The 21138-nt window shown below is 42.5% G+C and overlaps 1 protein-coding gene across 17 annotated transcripts in view; it reads left to right on the forward strand.

Moving 5' to 3' along the window:
- PTBP3 (polypyrimidine tract binding protein 3) overlaps positions 1-21138 on the forward strand; it is a 226391-nt gene that overhangs the window by 146526 nt on the left and 58727 nt on the right. For 9 of the 17 annotated variants that reach the window (XM_056518480.1, XM_056518510.1, XM_056518497.1 and 6 more), the window contains 2 exons: positions 8272-8347; positions 17822-17991. In XM_056518480.1, the coding sequence (XP_056374455.1) occupies positions 8272-8347; positions 17822-17991 (246 nt within the window). Of the gene's footprint in view, positions 1-3592; positions 3655-8271; positions 8348-17821; positions 17992-21138 lie in introns of those variants that run through there. The other 8 variants (XM_056518499.1, XM_056518547.1, XM_056518571.1 and 5 more) reach the window with 2 other exon arrangements.

Raw genomic sequence — 21138 nt, forward strand, 5'->3', positions numbered from 1 at the left:
GCAGAATTTTCAATGTGTGTGAGGTGAAAAGGCAGGATAGCTGGCAGCCGACAGCTACTAAAGGTTTATGGGCACCTTTAGGCTCTGTTTACATTGTTGTGGCTATGACTGATCGGTTATATCCATAATGATACTTTTAACCCCTTTATACTTGGATTTGTCCTGTTTCTGTTATACTCTTGTGGATAGACTATTGCAACTATTCTTTACTCTGTTCACATATGCTTGACAGAAATATCTTCATATCTGCATGTATAAAAACACTTTTTTCTTTTATCTTTTTTTTGCTTTTTATAAAGCATTGAATTCTTAGTACCTTTTTAGACAACAAGCTGAATTATATGTAAGACTTTCTGTTAAAATCCAAAGATTTTCCAGTTTCAACTAATGCTTGACCTTAATGTGTTTTTTTATCTCAAATTGATAAGAAGATCTAGGCATCCAGAACATTCAGGATTGCAATATGCCTAGGCATGTTACTACTTTATTAATGTTATTTAAAGGTGTTGGCTAGTTGACCTATATCACGTGGAAAGGTTATGACTTTAAAACTTGACATGACTCTTGGGACCCCTACAGACCACTAAAACCTAGACCCATCAACTGAATGAAGCATGAGTGAACATGCTCAGCCACTTAATCAATCTCTATAGGACTCCCGAAAAAGGCCAAACACTATACTCCACTATGTTCAAAAGTCCTATAGAAAATGAATGGAGAGGTAGCCCAACATACGCACTGCTGCTCCATATAGTTGGATGACAACAGTCCATCATTCTTGCGATCATGTGGGTCCCAGGAGTCAGACCCTGACCAGTCAGCTAATTTTCCCCTATAGTGTGAAAAGGTGACAACTTTGAAATAACCCTTTCAAATGTTATATATAACCCAACTAGCATTGACTGAATTGTATAGGTAAACCATGACTTTCTGTATTTGGTCATTAATAGAAACCAGCAATATCCTTGGGGAGGTATGGGGAAGGGGGAATTTCTCACTGTAGGATAGACCGAGCCTGCCTTCCTATATGTTTATATATCACTGCTTACTACTTTGCACCAGATAGTTTTGTCATTCATCAGTTGCATTGCATCTATACTTGTGCATGTCCATAGTAAAGATGGTAAATGGATGACCATTTGAGTCTCTGATCCATGCTTGCCATATTGATTTCTTTTGAGCGTTTTATGTTGATCATAGTTTTCTATTTCTCTGAACCAAGGATTTATATCTGTACTTTTGCTTGTTCACGATGGAATTTTAAGTGTTTTTATTGTGTGTTACATTTACATGTACAATTTATACGTTTCAAACTGTAGTTGTTTTTTTTTTTTTTTTTGCTGAATAATGAAATGGCACCAAGGTTACCAACACAAACCTTGGACTGGTCCTCTGTAGGCCTGTAGTAACAAAGAATGCTCCTAACCCATTTTACTATACTGTATATTATCAGATGTTAACTTGTATGATAACACAGAAGAAGGAAGGCATACATTTGCTGGATTGTTGTAACTGTAGTGTGGTACCCTTTTTCATTATTATAAGATACTATTAACTTTTTTTTATTTTGTTTAAATAAAAATCATCTTGAAAATATACATTTCGATTAGCTATGTTTTTCACTTCCTGGGTCACGTGGAGATGGCCAGAGGGGACAGCTTTTTCACACCCCAAAAAAAAAAATGTAGTTACCAATGACTTTCATAATCTAACATAGGGTTGGTTTCCCTGTGGGTGGGATATAATGCAATCAGATCGTAGTGATATCACTATAATGTCAGACTACTAGTCCCTCATTAAGCCATAGGGGAAGCAGTAGTCTTAAAGGGGTACTCCGGTGAAAACCTTTTTTCTTTTAAATCAACTGTTGGCAGAAAGTTAAACATATTTGTAAATTACTTCTATTAAAAAATCTTAATCCTTCCAGTACTTATTAGCTGCTGAATGCTACAGAGAAAATTCCTTTCTTTTTGGAACACTGATGACCTCACGAGCACAGTGCTCTCTGCTGACATCTCTATCCATTTTAGCAACCATGCATAGCAGATATATGCTAAGGACAGCATGGTGGCTCAGTGGTTAGCACTGCTGCCTTGCAGTGCTGGGGACTTGGGTTTAAATCCCACTAAGGACAACAATAAATAAAGTGTTATTATTATTATAAAAACGTCAGCAGAGAGAACTGTGCTCGTGATGTCATCAGAGAGCATTCCAAAAAGAAAATAATTTCCTCTGTAGTTTTCAGCAGCTAATAAGTACAGGAAGGCTTAAGATTTTTTAATAGAAGTAATTTACAAATATGTTTAACTTTCTGCCACCAGTTGATTTAAAAGAAAAAAGGTTTTCACCGGAGTATCCCTTTAACAGCCTTATGCTGGTGCCTTAATCTAGATGTCAGCACAGTCTCCTCTATGGAGCTGACAGGCCGCAGCTAGTTGTGCAGTGCTGTAGTTTGAAACAAATTAAACATAAGTGTACAAGGAATGCCAGGTCACATACATGCTGTCATGCTTCTGTTGCTTTACCTCACGGCGCTAGACGGCAATTCATTTCTACGCGGTCCCACCAAAAGGATGTGTGTACATGAACATTCTTTCAGCAGATCCGTTCAGAAATTCATTGCCTTTGATGGGGATGGCAAGCAGTCTCCACGGTCCTAGTGCCGCCCTTGGGATCTCCGGCGGAAGTTCCGTTCAGAGATTCCATGGTGTAGACCCAGACTAAGACATGTCTGATGGAAACCAATCACTGCTAATCACTTGCCCAACACGATCCTTACAGTAAAGCATGGTGGTGGCAGCATCATGCTGTGAGGGTGTTTTTCAGCAGCTGGGACAGGGGGGATTGCTCCATTTAGCATACCCTCGACCCTGACCAAAGTACAGAGATATCCTTCAAGAGTACCTGTCATGATCTTGTTAATTTTTATAATCCTCCCAGTTCACTGCCCCCATCATGGTAAACTACCCCCTGCCTTTATTTTTTAGTTATTCATATTGATATTGCTCTGTATTTTCTGCTCAGTCTCAGTCAGATTCACAGACGGGGAAGGGGCATTACCCAGCAGGCGTGACCTCATCTGAAGACATACAGGGGAGAACTTCTTCCCTCACTCTGCTACACATAGCCCAGAGCAGTTCAGTGTGTGAGATGAGCTATGACTGGATAAGGCTGCAAACTCAGCACTCTAGACGGCATTTCCTGATTTTGAACTTATGCCAGGCCAGCAGGAGTCCAAAGTCTGTGCAAGAGATGGGGGAAAGGTAAAGTTGCCCTCAGCAACCAATCGGATCACTTCTTTCATTTTGCAGAGGACTTTTTAAAGATTAAAGAAGCAATCTGGTTGTTATGGGCAACTTTTTCTCTGCACAGGTTTTGATGAATCTCACTTCTGTGACACTAAGCACACAGCCAAGACAACACAGGAGTGTCTTAGGAACGACACTATGAATGGCCCATCCAGAGCCCTGACTTGAACCCAATCGAACATCCCTGTAGAGATCTTAAAATGTCTTTCTTACTAACAGTCCCCATCAAACATGACATAACATGAGAAGATCTGCAGAGAGGAATGGCAGAAAATCCCCAAATCCAGGTGTGTAAACCTTGTGGCATCATCCCCAAGACGACTGGAGGCTGGAATCACTGACAAAGGTGCTTCAACTAAGTACTGAGTAAGGGGTCTACATACTTATTTCACTGCAATACAGTGTATTTAAGTTTTTTCTTTTCAATAAATTGGCAAAGATCTCTTATATCAATATGGAGTATTGAGTGCAGAATTATTGAATTCATACATAGATACATATTACTTTTTCTGTCTTATTGTTGCTGGATACCTTTTTGTGTCTGAATGTTCAGCTGGGGTTGTAAATGTAGTAATAGAATATACTTAATATAACTGGTTTAGGCATAAGACTTCTGAGCTGCTCATACTAGTCATGCTGCTGAGGAAAAGACTTTTCATTTGAATAAGAAAAAAAAAATCTCAAAGATTTTTTTCTACTTTACCCAACCCTTTCACTCCCTTCCGGAGGTTACAGGAATTGTGGGAGTAGCATACCAGCACTTGTGTTGAAATAGTGAGGTAAGCTACATTGCTGCAGGCTCTGCTGAGTCTTGCTTTATTATCTCTTTTCTCTCTAGTTCCACCCTGGTTTGACTGTAATGACTATGTTGGTGCTTAAAGTCACAGTGCTGTTCTATGATTTGCAGTCCTAAGACTGGTAAATGTTTTATTTTAGATAAAAATTGACCCTTTAAACTTCCTTAAAGGAGAACTCCGGAATAGGAAAATTATGGTCCATACTGCCGGCAGTAAAAAAATAAACAGGTACATACCTTCCTTCCTTCGCTCGCTCACCGGCCGCAGCAAAGTCCCGACTCGGCCAGCGATAGGCTGAGAGGCAGGGTGACGTCACCTTGCCGCTCAGCCTATCGCCGGCCGAGTCGGGACTTTGCTGCGGCCGGTGATTGGCTGAGCGCAGTATGACTCGCCGACCACCGGCAACCAGGAAGAGGATCGCGGCGGAGGCCAGAGCCGGTTACCGAAGGCACCGGGGGAGCGAAGGAACGTATGTATCTGTTTATTTTTTTACTGCCGGCAGTATGGACCATCATTTTCCTATTCTGGAGTTCTCCTTTAAATTGTCTATTACTTCTTATCCTCCTATAAAATTAAATGTACAAGGCCTCTCGACAGCACTGCAGAACTTTATACTTTACTATTTAAATGGGACCACACAGAGAGTAGCTTTTCTTCGATTTAGGGTGCTTACAACTGCATTGGCAGCAGTGAAACATATTTGGGGTCTTTTTATACAGTAATCTAAAATGTGACTGAAAGTGTTGGAAAGAGGACCTGTACAGTTCCTATTTTATATAGGATGTAAATTAGGTGAGAGGTGGGCATTAATAAAGCATTTACTCTAAAAAGATCATGCAATAGTCACATTGGTTGGAATTTTTTTTAATTTTATTAGAAGCCCCTATCTCCCCTAGAACTTCAGTAGCCTTATCGTGTAGGAGAGGGACTATGCATGTTTGCAGCCCTCTTCCCTGAATTCTTTGGGAGTTACAGAAAGAGATAGTTTTATCATTTTTGTCCTTAAAAAGTGTGTTTTGAAGTAATTTATTTTTATTTATGTGGGATATATTTATCATAGCACCTCAACCCTTGACAAAGCCGGTTGTATCCGGTGAAACATCTGAAAGGTACTTTGTATGCAGTTTTTCTGATAGTTAGATCCACCTATAGTTCTATCTCTGAGTCCCATACACACCTGGAAAACTTCCGGGCGGACATTCCACATGCAATTAACCGTGTGGATGTTGTCATACACAGGTTGATTCTATCAACAATAATAATAATACACTGCTCAAAAAAAAATAAAGGGAACAACACAATGTAACTCCAAGTCAATCACACTTCTGTGAAATCACACTGTCCACTCAGGAAGCAACACTGGTTGACAATCAATTTCACATGCTGTTGTGCAAATGGAACAGAAAACAGGTTGAAATGATAGGCAAGACACCCCCAATAAAGGAGTGGTTCTGCAGGTGGTGACTACAGACCACTTCTCAGTTCCTATGCTTCCTGGCTGTTTTGGTCATTTTTGAATACTGGCGATACTTTCACTCTAGTGCTAGCATGAGACGAGTCTTCAACCCACACACGTGGCTCAGGTAGTGCAGCTCATCCAGAATCGCACATCAATGCGAGCTGTGGCAAGAAGGTTTGCTGTGTCTATCAGCATAGTGTCAGAGCATGGAGGCACTAGAGGAGACATGCCAGTACATCAGGAGACATGGAGGAGGCCGTATTTAGATTGCAGATACAGATCAGTGCTATGCTATGCTATGCTCGATGGCAGACCAGAGAAGAAGACCCCATAATGGCAGCAGGAGGTAGGTGATGGGGACCTTTGGCCGCCATATTAGCTGATCTGATCCCCACGGCCGATCAGATCAGCCACCAGAACCGTCACAGATAACGTGATTGATAATGATCACGGCATCTGAGCGGTTAATGGCGGACATCAGCGCGATCGCTGATGTCTGCCATTACTAGGGGGTCCCTGGCTGCTGAAAGCAGATGGAACCCTCGGTCTATGCAGGCAGCGCAGTCTCTGCACACGCATCCTAGCCGCAGCGGGACTCGGCATACAGGAACGTCCTGGTGTGTGAGGTCCCAGGCGCCCAGGGCGTACCTGTATGCTATGTGTCCTCTAGGGGTTAAGCTTTGCTCTCCCCCTCCCCAGGGGAGAACTTCCTCACTCTGCTGCAAAAAGCCCAGAACAGTTCAGTGTGTGAGATGAGCTATGATTGGCTAAGGCTGCACACGACCCCCTCAGCATTCCAGACTGCATTTCCTGATTTTGGACTTCTGCCAGGCCAGCAGGAGTCCAAAGTCTATGCAAGAGATAGGGGAAATGTGCTCTGGACAAGTAGGGAGACACCTAGTGGAAACTTTTATAAACGCAAAACATATATACTTAAAAAAAAAAGAAGTTTTCTAAGTAGTGCAATAGCAAAAATTTGTTTTAATGAGAGTGCCCATTTAAAGAGGTTTGCAGAGATATATAATAAAATTACAGCCTACTAGGGTTATAAAAATACAAAATGCAACATCCTTGGCATATTTACCTGTTATACCTTTACTTACTGCTCTAGTCCTCACTGTTGTTTTAGTTGAGGGGTGACGTGGCCGAACACACGGCAACCATTTACTGGCCTCAATGATCTTGTACCGACTACTGCTGAGGCCAATGATTGGCTCCAGGTTGCCCAGGTGCCATTATGAGAAGAGCAGTGAGAGTGTGTCATGCAGGAGTTCTTTAAAGGGGTATTTCAGGATTTATTTATTTTTATTTCACTATGCTACAGGGGCGGTAAAGTTAATGTAGTTGATAAAATAGTGTCTGTACCTGTGTGTGACGGTTTTCTCACAATTCTTTTGTGATTATCGCCCCAATATTTATTTTTAACAGCATACAAAATGACTCCTGTCTCAGGATCTCCCAGGTTGCAATGCGGCCGAGACCTAACCTCACTAGTTTGGTGATCAGAAGGAGCTTGTCTGCTTCTAAAAAGCTGTAGGCCCCCTGATTAGAAAACACTGTTTCAATGGGTGGGGTGGCTAATGTGTGGAAGGAAGGAAAGTGAATTCAAACTTACAAGCATGGAACTGTGGGATGTGTAGTTTAGAAAACAAAATCCAACAGGAAATAGTTCAGTACTAAAATCACCTTATGGTGGATAACCCCTTTAAATATCCCTGAGAGCATACAGCAACCATGTCTTGGATGGTTTAATAATTTCTTACATTTTTGAAGTTTTAATACTTCTTAAGATAAAGTGCATGTGATGCACAGAGCAAAAGTCTTTACAAACATCAGTACATCAACATCAGATGTTTGTAAAGACTTTTGCTCTGCTCATAATGTGTCATGCAGGGAAACAAGCAGAGGTAGCGTTAAGGACCGGATTAGCAGCGCTGGACTAAAGAATAAAACATATTTTATATATGGCCTTTATTTAAGAGCAGTTTCAGGAAAACATTGAGAATTTTCAGAAAAGTGCAAACATTAGCCCTTTCTTTTAAGATCTGAGGTCCAATGAAGTATTAATGTTTTGTGATTGTTGCACTTCGATAGATTGCAGGGCGACACATATATTCAATCATCATAGTACCGATGCCGGTTGCATAAAAAAGCATAAATTGCGGATGTATGACAAGCTGATGTCTGGTAATTACTGCGTGTGATAAAGCCATACCTACCTGGCGCATTCGATGTGTGCAGTTTTGGTAGAAAGCTGTAAATCATCCAATGCATTAAACATGTACAGCGGTGGGATGGGAAAAAAGTGAGTTGAATACTACAGTAAAATAGTTTGTTCTTCATGTATAGTACTTATAGCACAAATAGCATGAAGTTCTATGGGGACATTTTTAATGTAAGTGATTTTTGTAGCCTTCAACCAACATTAAGAGCTGTGATTTATTAGCAGATAGTTTGTAGGGATGGACCTGTCTTCACTAGACATGATAAAAAGGTCCACTAAACCAACACATTTTCCATGGGATATTTTTTTGTGCATTTGGCAGAAAGGTACCTGTATTTGCGCTTAAAAAATTGTTCGTAAACCAAGCACCCATAAAATTCTCCCACATATACTTAAAAACACATTCTAGTGCTATTTATTTTGGCTTGTTTTTTTCTGTTGTATTTTTGATTTCTACTGATACACGTTGTTTTATTTTTTTAGCGGGCATCTGACGAGCTTCTCCCTTCTGGTATCGCTAACAGACCTTTTACCATGAGCCATTCCACTCCAGCTACAGGTACAGTGAGAGTCTGTGAGAGCCAGCGTGCTGTGCTTTGCTGGCTTCTCATAAAATATTTTCTTAATGCAGTTTGTACAAATTTCCATTAGTGCCACCTAATGTTCCATATACATTCCAGTATATACAGTGATGGCCGTAAATGTAGGCACCCCTGAAATAAAAAAAAATGAAGTATTTCTCATAGAAAAGGATTGCAGTAACACATATTTTGCTATACACATGTTTATTCCCTTTGTGTGTATTGGAACTAAACCATAAAAGGGAGGAAAAAAAAGCAAATTGGACATAATGTCACACCAAACTCCAAAAATGGGCTGGACAAAATTATTGGCACCCCTAACTTAATATTTGGTTGCACACCCTTTGGAAAAAAATTACTAAAATCAGTCGCTTCCTATAACCATCAATAAGCTTCTTACACCTCTCAGCCGGAATGTTGGACTACTCTTCCTTTGTAAACTGCCACAGGTCTCTTCTATTGGAAGGGCGCCTTTTCCCAACAGCAATTTTAAGATCTCTCCACAGGTGTTCAATGGGATTTAGATCTGGACTCATTGCTGGCCACTTCAGAACTCTCCAGTGCTTTGTTGCCATCCATTTCTGGGTGCTTTTTGACGTATGTTTGGGGTCATTGTCCTGCTGGAAGACCCAAGATGTTGGACGCAAACCCAGCTTTCTGACAGTGGACTGTACAGTGTGACCCAAAATCCGTTGGTAATCCTCAGATTTCATGATGCCTTCCACACATTCAAGGCACCCAGTGCCATAGCCAGCAAAACAACCCCAAAACATCATTAAACCTCCACCATATTTCACTGTAGGTACTGTGTGTTCTTTTCTTTGTAGGCCTCATTTAATTTTCGGTAAACAGTAGAATGATGTGCTTTACAAAAAAGCTCTGTCTAATCTGTCCAGAAGACTTTTTCCCAGAAGGATTTTGGCATACTCACGTTAATTTTGGCAAAATGTAGTCGTGCTTTTTTATGTCTCTGTGTCAGCAGTGGGGTCCTCCTGGGTCTCCTGCCATAGAGTTTCATTTAAATGTTGACAGATAGTTCGTGCTGACATTGATGCTCCCTGAGCCTGCAGGACAGCTTGAATATCTTTTGGAACTTGTTTGGGGCTGCTTATCAACCATTCGGACTATCCTGCGTTGACACATTTCATCAATTTTTCTCTTCTGTCCACGCCCAGGGAGATTAGATACAGTGCCATGGGTTGCAAACTTCTTGATAATGTTGCACACTGTGGACAAAGGCAAATCAAGATCTCTGAAGATGACTTGTAACCTTAAGATTGTTGATATTTTTCCACAATTTTGGTTCTCAAGTCCTCAGACAGTTCTCTTCTCATCTTTCTGTTGTCCATGCTTAGTGTGGCACACACAGACACACAATGCAAAGACTAAGTGAACTTCCCTCCTTTTTATCTGCTTTCAGGTGTGATTTTTATATTGCCCACACCTGTTACTTGCCCCAGGTGAGTTTAAAGAAGCATTACATCTTATTTATCCACAATTTTGAAAGGGTGCCAATAATTTTGTCCAGACCATTTTTGGAGTTTGGTGTGACATTATGTCCAATTAGCTTTTTTTCCTCCCTTTTTTTGGTTTAGTTCCAATACACACAAAGAGAACAAACATGTGTATAGCAAATGTGTTACTGCAATCCTTTTCTGTGAGAAATACTTCATTTTTTTTGAAAAATTTCAGAGGTGCCAACATTTACGGCCATGACTGTATCAATAAATGAAAAGAAATGGCTGTTAGAAAGGCTGGCAAAAACTCTGTTAAAACATATGCTGTATGGATAGAAGCATTGGGAAACACCTCTTAGTCATTGTACTCATTAAGTCCCATTGCCACAGTAGTATAACATCTAGCACCTACCAATGTAGTCTCCCTTTGCAAACACATGTAGGTACTTCTAGAAAGTTCAGTAAATTCCAGTGTGGCATTGATGCCACCATTGTGACAAATCACTTCCTAAAATGTCTTCCTTTCTATATATTCCATGGTAAACTGTGAGTGGTATTTGTAGACCATGTAATGTTAGAATAGGATCACAAAGTTCTTAGGTGCATAAATGTCGCCAATGCTCTTCTGACCTTATGCCTCATCTGGCCTGGATCTTCATAGCATAGGTTTCCATAGCTGAGCAGCTGCACGCAAAGCTTACATCACCAAAACATAATACCAGTAACACTGGAACAGAGGGACCTGTTCTGTGGAGTGAGGAATTATGCTTCTCTATCTGGCATTCTGATAGATGAGTCTGAGTTTGGTGACTGCTAGAACATTACCTGCCTTCGTACATTGCGTGAGCTGTAAAGTTTGGTGGAGGAGGGATAAAGCTATGGGATTGTTTTTCATGGCTTTGCCTAGACCCCTTATTTAAGTGAATGCTTCAGCTTATTAAGACAATTGCCTAACTTTGTGGGAACTGTTTGGGTTTGCCCCTTGTTTGTTTAAGCAGGACTGTGCCCCAGTGCACAAAGCAAGGTCCATGACATAGTAGGGGGAGTTTGGTGTGAAATCACTTAAGTGGCCTGCATAGAGCCCTGACCTTAACCCCTTTGAATACCTTTGGGATGAACTAGAATGAGACTGTGAGCCAGGCCCTCCACCAACATCTGTGTCTGAACTTAGAAAGGCTTTTTTTGGATAAATGGGCAAAAATTCCCACAAACACTTTTCAAAATGTTATAACAACTTCCACTCTGGAAAAACTTTTTATACCTTTAAAGTGGGGTCCAATTCTATATTAATGTCTATGGATTTGGAATAGGATGTCCTAAAAGCTTCTGCAGCTATAATGTGTGGCTGTCCCATTACTTTTTTTTGTTTTCCATATAGTGTAAATACCTTGGCTCACCTGCTTATTACTCGGATATACTTCACCAATAATCTTAAATTATACTTCCATGTAGGCCCCTGTAAATAGTGCCCTATAGTGCCTAAAAAGGAGTATCATTCAGTGCCCAGAAAAAATACTGCCATATAAAATACTCAGAACATTGGATGGTTTTCAATTTTAATTGTTCTTGTGGTTTAGGAGTTAACGCCTATTAATGCTTTCGGTTGATCTTATTAAAGGGTTGATGTGTTCTCACTTTGGCGTACAGGGAACAGATACTTACTGGTCCATTTTGGAGCGTCAGTTAGTAAGGAAGTGAAGGTCACCAAGAAGTAAATGCTTCCATGTTTTCTTCTGTTGATTTATTCCAAGGTTTGCAATGAGGGAATGTATAGGTGAGTCAGGGATCTATTCTTTGGTTAGGGCATTTATGGGGTATAGTCAAGATAGGTCTTACTCTCAGATATTATAAAAGTAGGGTAGCAAATGATTTCTATATTTATCCAAATGTTTGCACTAAAAGCGCTTTATTGGATATATCATTATACAAGGTCTCCTACTCGCTGGAGGCTATAACCAGGTTAGTGAAACTAATGTAAACTCAACCGAAATTGAATCCAACGGATCGACAGTTAATAACTTTAGCCTGGCCAAATTAGTTCCTCCTCAAAGTGCTCAGGTTACCCGGAAATGTCCAGGATGACAGACCTAGAACTGTATTCATATTTTCCAGGCAACTAGAGCACTAATTTGGTTAGACTAAAGTAATGGACTGTCAATCCATTAGATTTGTTTTCAGCTTGGGTTACTGTAGTTTTGCTCATCTTTCACTATGACTCTATGATTAATGAACATGTATATATTAATAAAATTTGTCCAAAACATCACCCCTCATAACAGGTTTGTCAAGCACTCTTTAATCTGACTGCCGCTGACCACACAGCAGCCTTGAACGGATAAAAATAAATGTTTCCAGTTTCCGTACCTATTTTAATTTGAACCATCTTAAAATTTTAGTATAAATTTAAAAGCAGTCAGAAAGCCACCAGCCATTTGACAGGACTTAATAGATCCTGTTCTCCAATAGGTGCACACAATGATCACACCCTCTTGCACAGTGTAGTAAGACATAGGCAGAGCAGGTTCCTATTGACTTCATGACTAAAGCAAAATATTGGGAGATATGGTGTGATGAGCCTAGACTAGCCTTTTCGTCTTCATTGGAGGTGGCTGCCACCATATGGACAATGGCACTTAGGCTGCTTTCACACTATGAGCATTCATCCGTTATTAAATGTCCGTTTTTCTGTGTGAATTCAAAACTATGAATTAACACATGTGGAATTATATACATAACAAAAATGTGTGAAAATATGTAATTCTAGGTTCTAGCCACCTATTGCTTTGATTACTGCTTTGCACACTCTTGGCATTCTCTTGATGAGCTTCAAGATGTAGTCACCTGAAATGGTCTTCCAACAGTCTTGAAGGAGTTCCCAGAGATGCTTAGCACTTGTTGGCCCTTTTGCCTTCATTGGGTTCAGGTCTGGTGACTGTGGAGGCCAGGTCATCTGGCGCAGCACCCCATCACTCTCCTTCTTGGTCAAATAGCCCTTACACAGCCTGGAGGTGTGTTTGGGGTCATTGTCCTGTTGAAAAATAAATGATGGTCCAACTAAACGCAAACCGGATGGAATAGCATGCCGCTGCAAGATGCTGTGGTAGCCATGCTGGTTCAGTATGCCTTCAATTTTGAATAAATCCCCAAAAGTGTCACCAGCAAAGCAGGCTGTGTAAGGGCTATTTGACCAAGAAGGAGAGTGATGGGGTGCTGCGCCAGATGACCTGGTCTCCACAGTCACCGGACCGGAACCCAATTGAGATGCTTTGGGGTGAGCTGGACCGCAGAGTGAAGGCAAAAAGGGCCAACAAGTGCTAAGCATCTCTGGGAACTCCTTCAAGACTGTTGAAAGACCATTTCAGGTAACTACCTTTTGAAGCTCATCAAGAGAATGCCAAGAGTGTGCAAAGCAGTAATCAAAGCAAAAGGTGGCTAGAACCTAGAATATGACATATTTTCACACATTTTTTTATGTATATAATTCCACATGTGTTACTTTATAGTTTTGATGCCTTCAGTGTGAAAAACAATTTTCATTGTCATGAAAATAAAGAAAACTCTGAATGAGAAGGTGTGTCCAAACTTTTGGTCTGCACTGTATATAGAAGTGCTGGGGGGTGCAGACATATAGCGTTATCTGAAGCCCACAGTGCTTCTATATACATATGCTGGCACTGCACTATGAATGAATATGCCGGCTGATGCTGCTGCTGCTAGAATGCTTTTCATTCATAGCGCAGCGGTGACATATGTATATAGATGGCTGCGCTGTGAGGGCACATTATACATGCGCTGGGGGGGTTATACATTTATTAATGCGCCGGCGGGGGGGTATACATTTATTAATGCGCTGGCAGGGGGTATACACTTATTACTGTGCCGGCGGGGGGGACTATATATGCGCTGCAGGGGGCATATTATAAATGGCTGGGGTGCTAGATATATAGGGTATATGTCTGCCCTCCACCCCTCCCCTGCAGTGCTAGATATCTTTTCCCCCCAAAGCGCTTTTAATATACATATGGCCCCCTGCTACTCACAATGTTCATTTTTAAATCTCCTGCTGGGAGCCCTGAATGGCTCCTCAGTACCGGCCATTCAGGGCTCCCAGCGGGGAATTTAAAAATGAAAGTTAAAACACACCATACATCGCAGGGTTGCGGACCTTGTTGCCCGCTCCCCTGCTTAATAACTTCTGATCGCATCGGGTATCAGAAGTGAAACCCGGAGCGATCAATCCCTCAGCCCCTGTACTTCAACCCCCATCATGGAACAGAGTCTGTTCCATGATGGGGGTAATAGTACAAACACTTATGTAGCCTCCCCAGCTGTCTGCAGACTCCCGCAGCCAGGGAATTACTACTCCCATCATGGAAACAAGTCTGTTCCATGATGGGAGTAGTAGTAGTCCTTCAGCAATGCAGGAGTCTGCTGATGTCACCTCTTCTGAGCATGCTCAGAAGTAATAACTGATATTATAAACCAGGTGCAAACGGATGACATAAAGGCTCATCCGTTTGCCATAGACTTCAATGATAAAAATAAAGGCCGTTAATTTACCCGTTTCTTGTGATGGGCGAAAAATTTGTGCATGTGCCGTTATTTCTCCCGTCGCAACTAACGGCCGTTATTCATGACTGACTATAACGGTCCATAACGGGTAATAAAAAAAATCCCATAGACTTGAATGGGATTGTTTAACGGCCGTTTAACATGGGTTTTCTGACAGACATTTATAACGGATGAATTTTTATAGTGTAAAAGCAGCCTTAGATTAGAGTGTTCAATAAACAGGTTGTAAAGGGCTCCTTATTCTCATTAAAGGGGTACTAAAGTGGAAAACTATTTTTATTTAAATCAACTGTTGCCAGAAAGTTAAACAGATTTGTAAATGACTTGTATGCTCATTTAGAATTTATTTTCTGTCTGACCACAGTGCTCTTTGCTGACACCTCTGGCCATGTCAGGAACTGTCCAGAGCAGGAGCAAATCCCTATAGCAAACCTGTCCTGTCCTGGAGAGTTTCTGACATTGACAGAGGTGTCAGAAAAGAGAAGAACTTCCTCTGAAGCATACAGCAGCTGATTTTCAAATCTGTTTAACTTTCTGGCACCAGTGGATAAAATTTTTTTTTTTTAACACCAGAGTACCCCTTTAAGTGAGGAATGTTTTGACCAAATTTAATTAAAAAAATGCCTTCATTAGTCTTGGAGAGGGAGCTGGTTTTTCTGGGTCTCCAACAAGTGAGACACCCTGTACATACCGTATTTTTCGCCATATAAGACGTACTTTTTCTTCCCCAAAACTGAGGGGGAAAAGTTGGTGCGTCTTATACGGCGAATACACACCTATCCGGTCGGTCCCTGCGGCCATCAACGGCCGGGACCCGCGGCTAATACAGGACCTCACCGATCGCGGTGATGCCCTGTATTAACCCTTCAGACGCGGCGATCAAAGCTGACCACCGCGTCAGAAGCGAAAGTCGGGCTGTTCGGGACCGCCGCAGTGAAATCTCGGCGTCCCGAACAGCTTACAGTACACCGGGAGGGACCTTACCTGCCTCCTCGGTGTCTGCTCCATGCCGGGATCCCCTGCATGGCGGCGCTCTCCTTCGACGTCATCACGTCATCGCACACGCCGTCCCGTCATCCAATAGAAGCGGCGTGCATAGCGACGTGATGACGGCGACAAAGAGCCTGGATCCCTGGGAAGAAGACGTCCGGAGCGTCGGGGACACCCCGGGGACACGGCGACAGCGATGGAGCGACATCCAGGGCAGTGGTGACGGGTCCGGAGCAGCAGGGACACGTGAGTACTACCTCCTATCCAGTGGGCTTCAACCTGCGGACCTCCAGATGTTGCAAAACTACAACTCCCAGCATGCCCGGACAGCCAACGGCTGTCCAGGCATGCTGGGAGTTTTAGTTTTGCAACATCTGGAGGTCCGCAGGTTGAAGATAACTGTTGGGTGCAGAATCTTTTTTTTCTAGATTTTGCACCTTTAAAATTGAGTGCGTTTTATATGCCGGTGCGTCCTATAGGGCGGAAAATACGGTACTTAGGGTACATGTACACGTACAGGATCTGCTGCATATTTTTGCAGCATATTTTATGCAGCTGATTTTGCTACCCATTGAAGTTAATGGGTAGCAAAATCAGCTGAACAAAATATGCAGCGGATACTGTACGTTTGAAAGTACCCTTAATCTGATCTGATTAAAATCTTATGTGCGTACATTGTGTGTATCTATTGGATGTTGTATTTACTGTGAATGATGTTTAAAAGCATATACACTCAACCCTCACATGGTTGCAGTGCTATGATGAATAGAAGACCTCAGGCTCTGTGCAGCTTTCAGTGAGGCTCTGTGCAGCTTTCAGTGAGGCTCTGTGCAGCTTTCAGTGAGGCTCTGTGCAGCTTTCAGTGAGGCTCTGTGCAGCTTTCAGTGAGGCTCTGTGCAGCTTTCAGTGAGGCTCTGTGCAGCTTTCAGTGAGGCTCTGTGCAGCTTTCAGTGAGGCTCTGTGCAGCTTTCAGTGAGGCTCTGTGCAGCTTTCAGTGAGGCTCTGTGCAGCTTTCAGTGAGGCTCTGTGCAGCTTTCAGTGAGGCTCTGTGCAGCTTTCAGTGAGGCTCTGTGCAGCTTTCAGTGAGGCTCTGTGCAGCTTTCAGTGAGGCTCTGTGCTGCTTTCAGTGAGGCTCTGTGCAGCTTTCAGTGAGGCTCTGTGCAGCTTTCAGTGAGGCTCTGTGCAGCTTTCAGGGAGGCTCTGTGCAGCTTTCAGGGAGGCTCTGTGCAGCTTTCAGGGAGGCTCTGTGCAGCTTTCAGTGAGGCTCTGTGCAGCTTTCAGTGAGGCTCTGTGCAGCTTTCAGTGAGGCTCTGTGCAGCTTTCAGTGAGGCTCTGTGCTGCTTTCAGTGAGGCTCTGTGCTGCTTTCAGTGAGGCTCTGTAGCTTTCAGTGAGGCTCTGTGCAGCTTTCAGTGAGGCTCTGTGCAGCTTTCAGTGAGGCTCTGTGCAGCTTTCAGTGAGGCTCTGTGCAGCTTTCAGTGAGGCTCTGTGCAGCTTTCAGTGAGGCTCTGTGCAGCTTTCAGTGAGGCTCTGTGCAGCTTTCAGTGAGGCTCAGTGCAGGGAAACACTTCCTGAGTTTGGTCTCCTGCCAGGCCGGTGTACTGAATATTTCTGTGTTTTGATACAGAATGTGATAGATGACTCAGCACTTTTCAGTGCTGTACTAAGGCTGCTTCATTGGCTGACACATGCACACCTGCTCTCTACCGTTGGTTCTTAGGGAGACTGGGAGGAGACCAAACTAACTATATTAATTATGGCAGAGAACAGAACAGAGCCACCTAGTGGCCGTTTTTTCTATTACATTTTAAACATATTTATGTTGATAATTTTAAAAGCAATTGAATGGAAAAGTGTCTGCTAATGTCACCATATTAAGTTTTATTTGTTGACAGGTACTCTTTTTAACTCTAGCAATCACTGCATTGTTGAAGAGAAAGTGTGTGATCCTTGAAACTCTTGTGTTTCTTTGAATAGGTGTTCACATTGGTAAAATCTACATACTTTGTGCTCGACAGGCTGAAGCAGTTGTCAGGCTTGGAAAAATGTTGGAATAGGGTTGCAATAGTGCAGGAGTTAATTTCTCCTGAAGCACCACTGGAGGGATAGTAATGACTTAACACTACATTGAGATAAGTGGGTGCCCCACTTGGCTGTAGCTGATAAAACAGAGCTCTACATTGGGAATGTGATATTGGGGTAGTAACATTATTTATTATCATATCACTTTTTTTTTTTTTATATCAGTCTGGTTTGCGTGTTATTTCAGACATCTTAAATGAAGCTTTGATTTGTCACCCCTTGTAAAGATTGATTTGCCTTATACAATATTATAAGAAAAGCTTCAAATATCAAGCAGAAGCTTCACATTAATGAGAATACCACAGAGATACTTGCACTAATGTAAATGGATGTTATTTTTTTTATCTTTTCAGCTAATGGGAACGATAGCAAAAAATTTAAAGGAGATCGCTCTCCCTGTTCCCCTTCACGCGTTATCCACATTCGTAAGATTCCAAATGATGTTACAGAAACTGACGTCATCTCATTAGGTGTACCCTTCGGAAAAGTTACTAATCTTTTGATGCTGAAAAGTAAAAGCCAGGTAGAGTACATTGCTTTTTTTTATTAACCTTTTTATATTTTCCTTGTTAGCTTATTTAATTTAGGGTTACAGCATCTTTTTGTAGAGCGATGTAATAGGGCTGCTGTATCGATCCATTAGGACTATAGCGATCCATTAGGACTGTGTTCTACCTCTTTATTCTTGTGGCACACACCATCAGAATCATATGTATGGAAGTATTCTCCCATAGAAGTATTGCTTCCTGACGATTATATATATATATATATATATATATATATATATATATATATATATAAATACACATATGGAGATCAGTGGAGCCTTTATTGCAGTGCAGAACTGGACAGGGATGTACCTTGTGCAAGGTCTTCAAGGGGTAATCTGGTGGGAGGGGGGGTTCAAAACAATGCCCATTGAGTGGGGGAAAAAAAATACATCTTTGCTCACCTCCAGCACTCTCACAGTGCCTCCTGTGTACTGCTCTGGTCCCCCAATGCGACTGTCTCTGTGAGCTGCCGCATGACTGGTTGGGCCCTGGAAACCCCTCTTATTGCTACACTGTTCAAAAAATAAATAAAGGGAACACTAAGATAACACATCCTAGATCTGAATGAACTAATCATATGAAATACTTTAGTCTTTAGTTGAATGAGTTGAATGTGCTGACAACAAAATCACACAAAAATAATCAATAGAAATCAAATTTATCAACCCATGGAGGTCTGAATATGGAGTCACACTCAAAATCAAAGTGGAAAACCACACTACAGACTGATTCAACTTTGATGTAATGTCCTTAAAACAAGTCAAAATAAGGCTCAATAGTGTGTGTGGCCTCCACGTGCACGTATCACCTCCCTACAATGCCTGGGCATGTTCTTGATGAGGTGGCAGATGGTCTCCTGAGACCAGCAAATGGTCTCGCAAGGGGTCTGAGGATCTCATCTCGGTACCTAATGACAGTCAGGCTACCTCTGGCAAGCACATGGAGAGCTGTGCGGCCACACAAAGAAATGCCTCCCCACACCATTACTGACCCACCGCCAAACCAGTCATGCTGGAGGATTTTGTAGGCAGCAGAACATTCTCCACAGCATTTCCAGACTCTGTCACGTCTATCACATGTGCTCAGTGTGAACCTGCTTTCATCTGTGAAGAGCACAGGACGGCATCTTGGTGTTCTCTGGCAAATGTCAAACGTCCTGCACGGTGTTGGGCTGTAAGCGCAACCCCCACCTGTGGACGTCAGGCCCTCATACCACCCTCATGGAGTCAGTTTCTGAGCGTTTGAGGGGACACATGCACATTTGTAGCCTGCTGGAGGCCATTGTGCAGGGCTCTTTGGCAGTGCTCCTCCTTGCACAAAGGCATAGGTAGCGGTCCTGCTGTTGGGTTGTTGCCCTCCAACGGCCTCCTCCACATCTCCTGATGTACTGGCCTTTCTCCTGGTAGCGCCTCCATGATCTGGACACTACTCTGACAGACGCAGAAAACCAACTTGCCACAGCTCGCATTGATGTGCCATCCTGGATGAGCTGCACTACCTGAGCCACTTGTGTGGGTTGTAGACTCCGTCTCATGCTACCACTAGAGTGAAAGAACCGCCAGCATTCAAAAGTGACCAAAACATCAGTCAGGAAGCACAGGAACTGAGAAGTGGTCTGTGGTCACCACCTGCAGAACCACTCCTTTATTAGGGGGTACATTGCTAATTGCCTATAATTTCCACCTGTTGTCTGTTCCATTTGCACAACAGCATGTGAAATTGATTGTCAATCAGTGTTGCTTCCTGATTGGACAGTGTGATTTCACAGTGATTTCACAAAGTGTGATTGACTTGGAGTTACATTGTGTAGTTTAAGTGTTCCCTTTATTTTCTTGAGCAGTGTATATGTGTATGATGTTTTCAGCAGCCGAGTCACATAAAAAACACTCCCAGTCCTAGTTATGAATTATTTAATTGAAAATAATGTGATATCCCAGCATGAGAAATGTAATACAACACTTAGTGTCCCAGTCCCTACAGAGACATGTCTAAAGTTTTGATCAGTATGTGATATCAGTAAGTAGGGATATGATAGAAACTTTTAAATACATAAAGGGAATCAACATGGTAAAGGAGGAGAGCATATTTAAAAGAAAAACTACCACAAGCGAACACAGTTTTATTTTTTTACTGTAAATTTTTATTAAAGTTTTCAGAAATACAGACAAAAATAAGAACAGCAAGTCAAATACACAAAGGGCCCGAAAGGCCCAAGTGTAGCCAGTAGAACCATACCACAATGCAAAAACATATGCAGTACTTAAGCAACAATAAAGTGATGCTACAAAATACCATCACCATGTCAAAAATCCAGCACACATTTGCTAAATTCAAGGGGTAGTAGCCTGTAACAATCACAAAAAAACATATGAATACTTATAGAATGAAAACACAAAAGAGGAACACAGAGAACACACTACAATACATGTAACAAGACGAAAAGACAAGACGTGGGGAATCAAGGAAAATGAAAGAAGGTGAAGAACTGAAAAGTAGCAAATCAGGGGGGCTGCTGATTAGAAAAGCGGTCCCATGGTTCCCAAACGCAGAGGAATAAAGGGATAGTATTATTCGGGAAGGCCGTGAGCGATTCGAGAGAACGAATCTCACGTATGCAAGCCACCAGGTCAGCCTCAGATGGGAGAGTCCTTTTCCAGTACTTAGCAATGAGAGTCTTAGCAGCGAGGACAATGTGCATGAAGAGCTTAACCTGTTGGGGACAAAGGGCGTATGCATACGCCCTTGCGTCCTGGTACTTAAGGACTAAGGGCGTATCCATACGCCCGTGGGAATTTCTGTCCCCGCCGCGTGCCGGGCGGGGACCGCAGCGGGGTGACTGCTGATATCAATCAGCAGGCACCCGTGCAAATGCCCAGGGGGGTCATTAGACCCCCCCCATGTCGGCCATAGGCGCAAATCGCAAGTGAATTCACACTTGCGATTTGCGCCGATTCCGGGTCTATGGTGTCTATGGTAAGGGGGATTGCGGTTTCTTCGTCCTGCCCATCCACAATAGGCGGGGCAGGACAGGGAAACCGGTGGGGACCGGCGCCGAAGATTAACTTACCGATCCGGAGGCTGCGGGCGGCAACGGAGATCGTCGGGCGGCGATATCATGC

The sequence above is a fragment of the Hyla sarda genome, chromosome 1 (genome assembly GCF_029499605.1).
Source record: "Hyla sarda isolate aHylSar1 chromosome 1, aHylSar1.hap1, whole genome shotgun sequence".
Lineage (NCBI taxonomy): Eukaryota > Metazoa > Chordata > Amphibia > Anura > Hylidae > Hyla > Hyla sarda.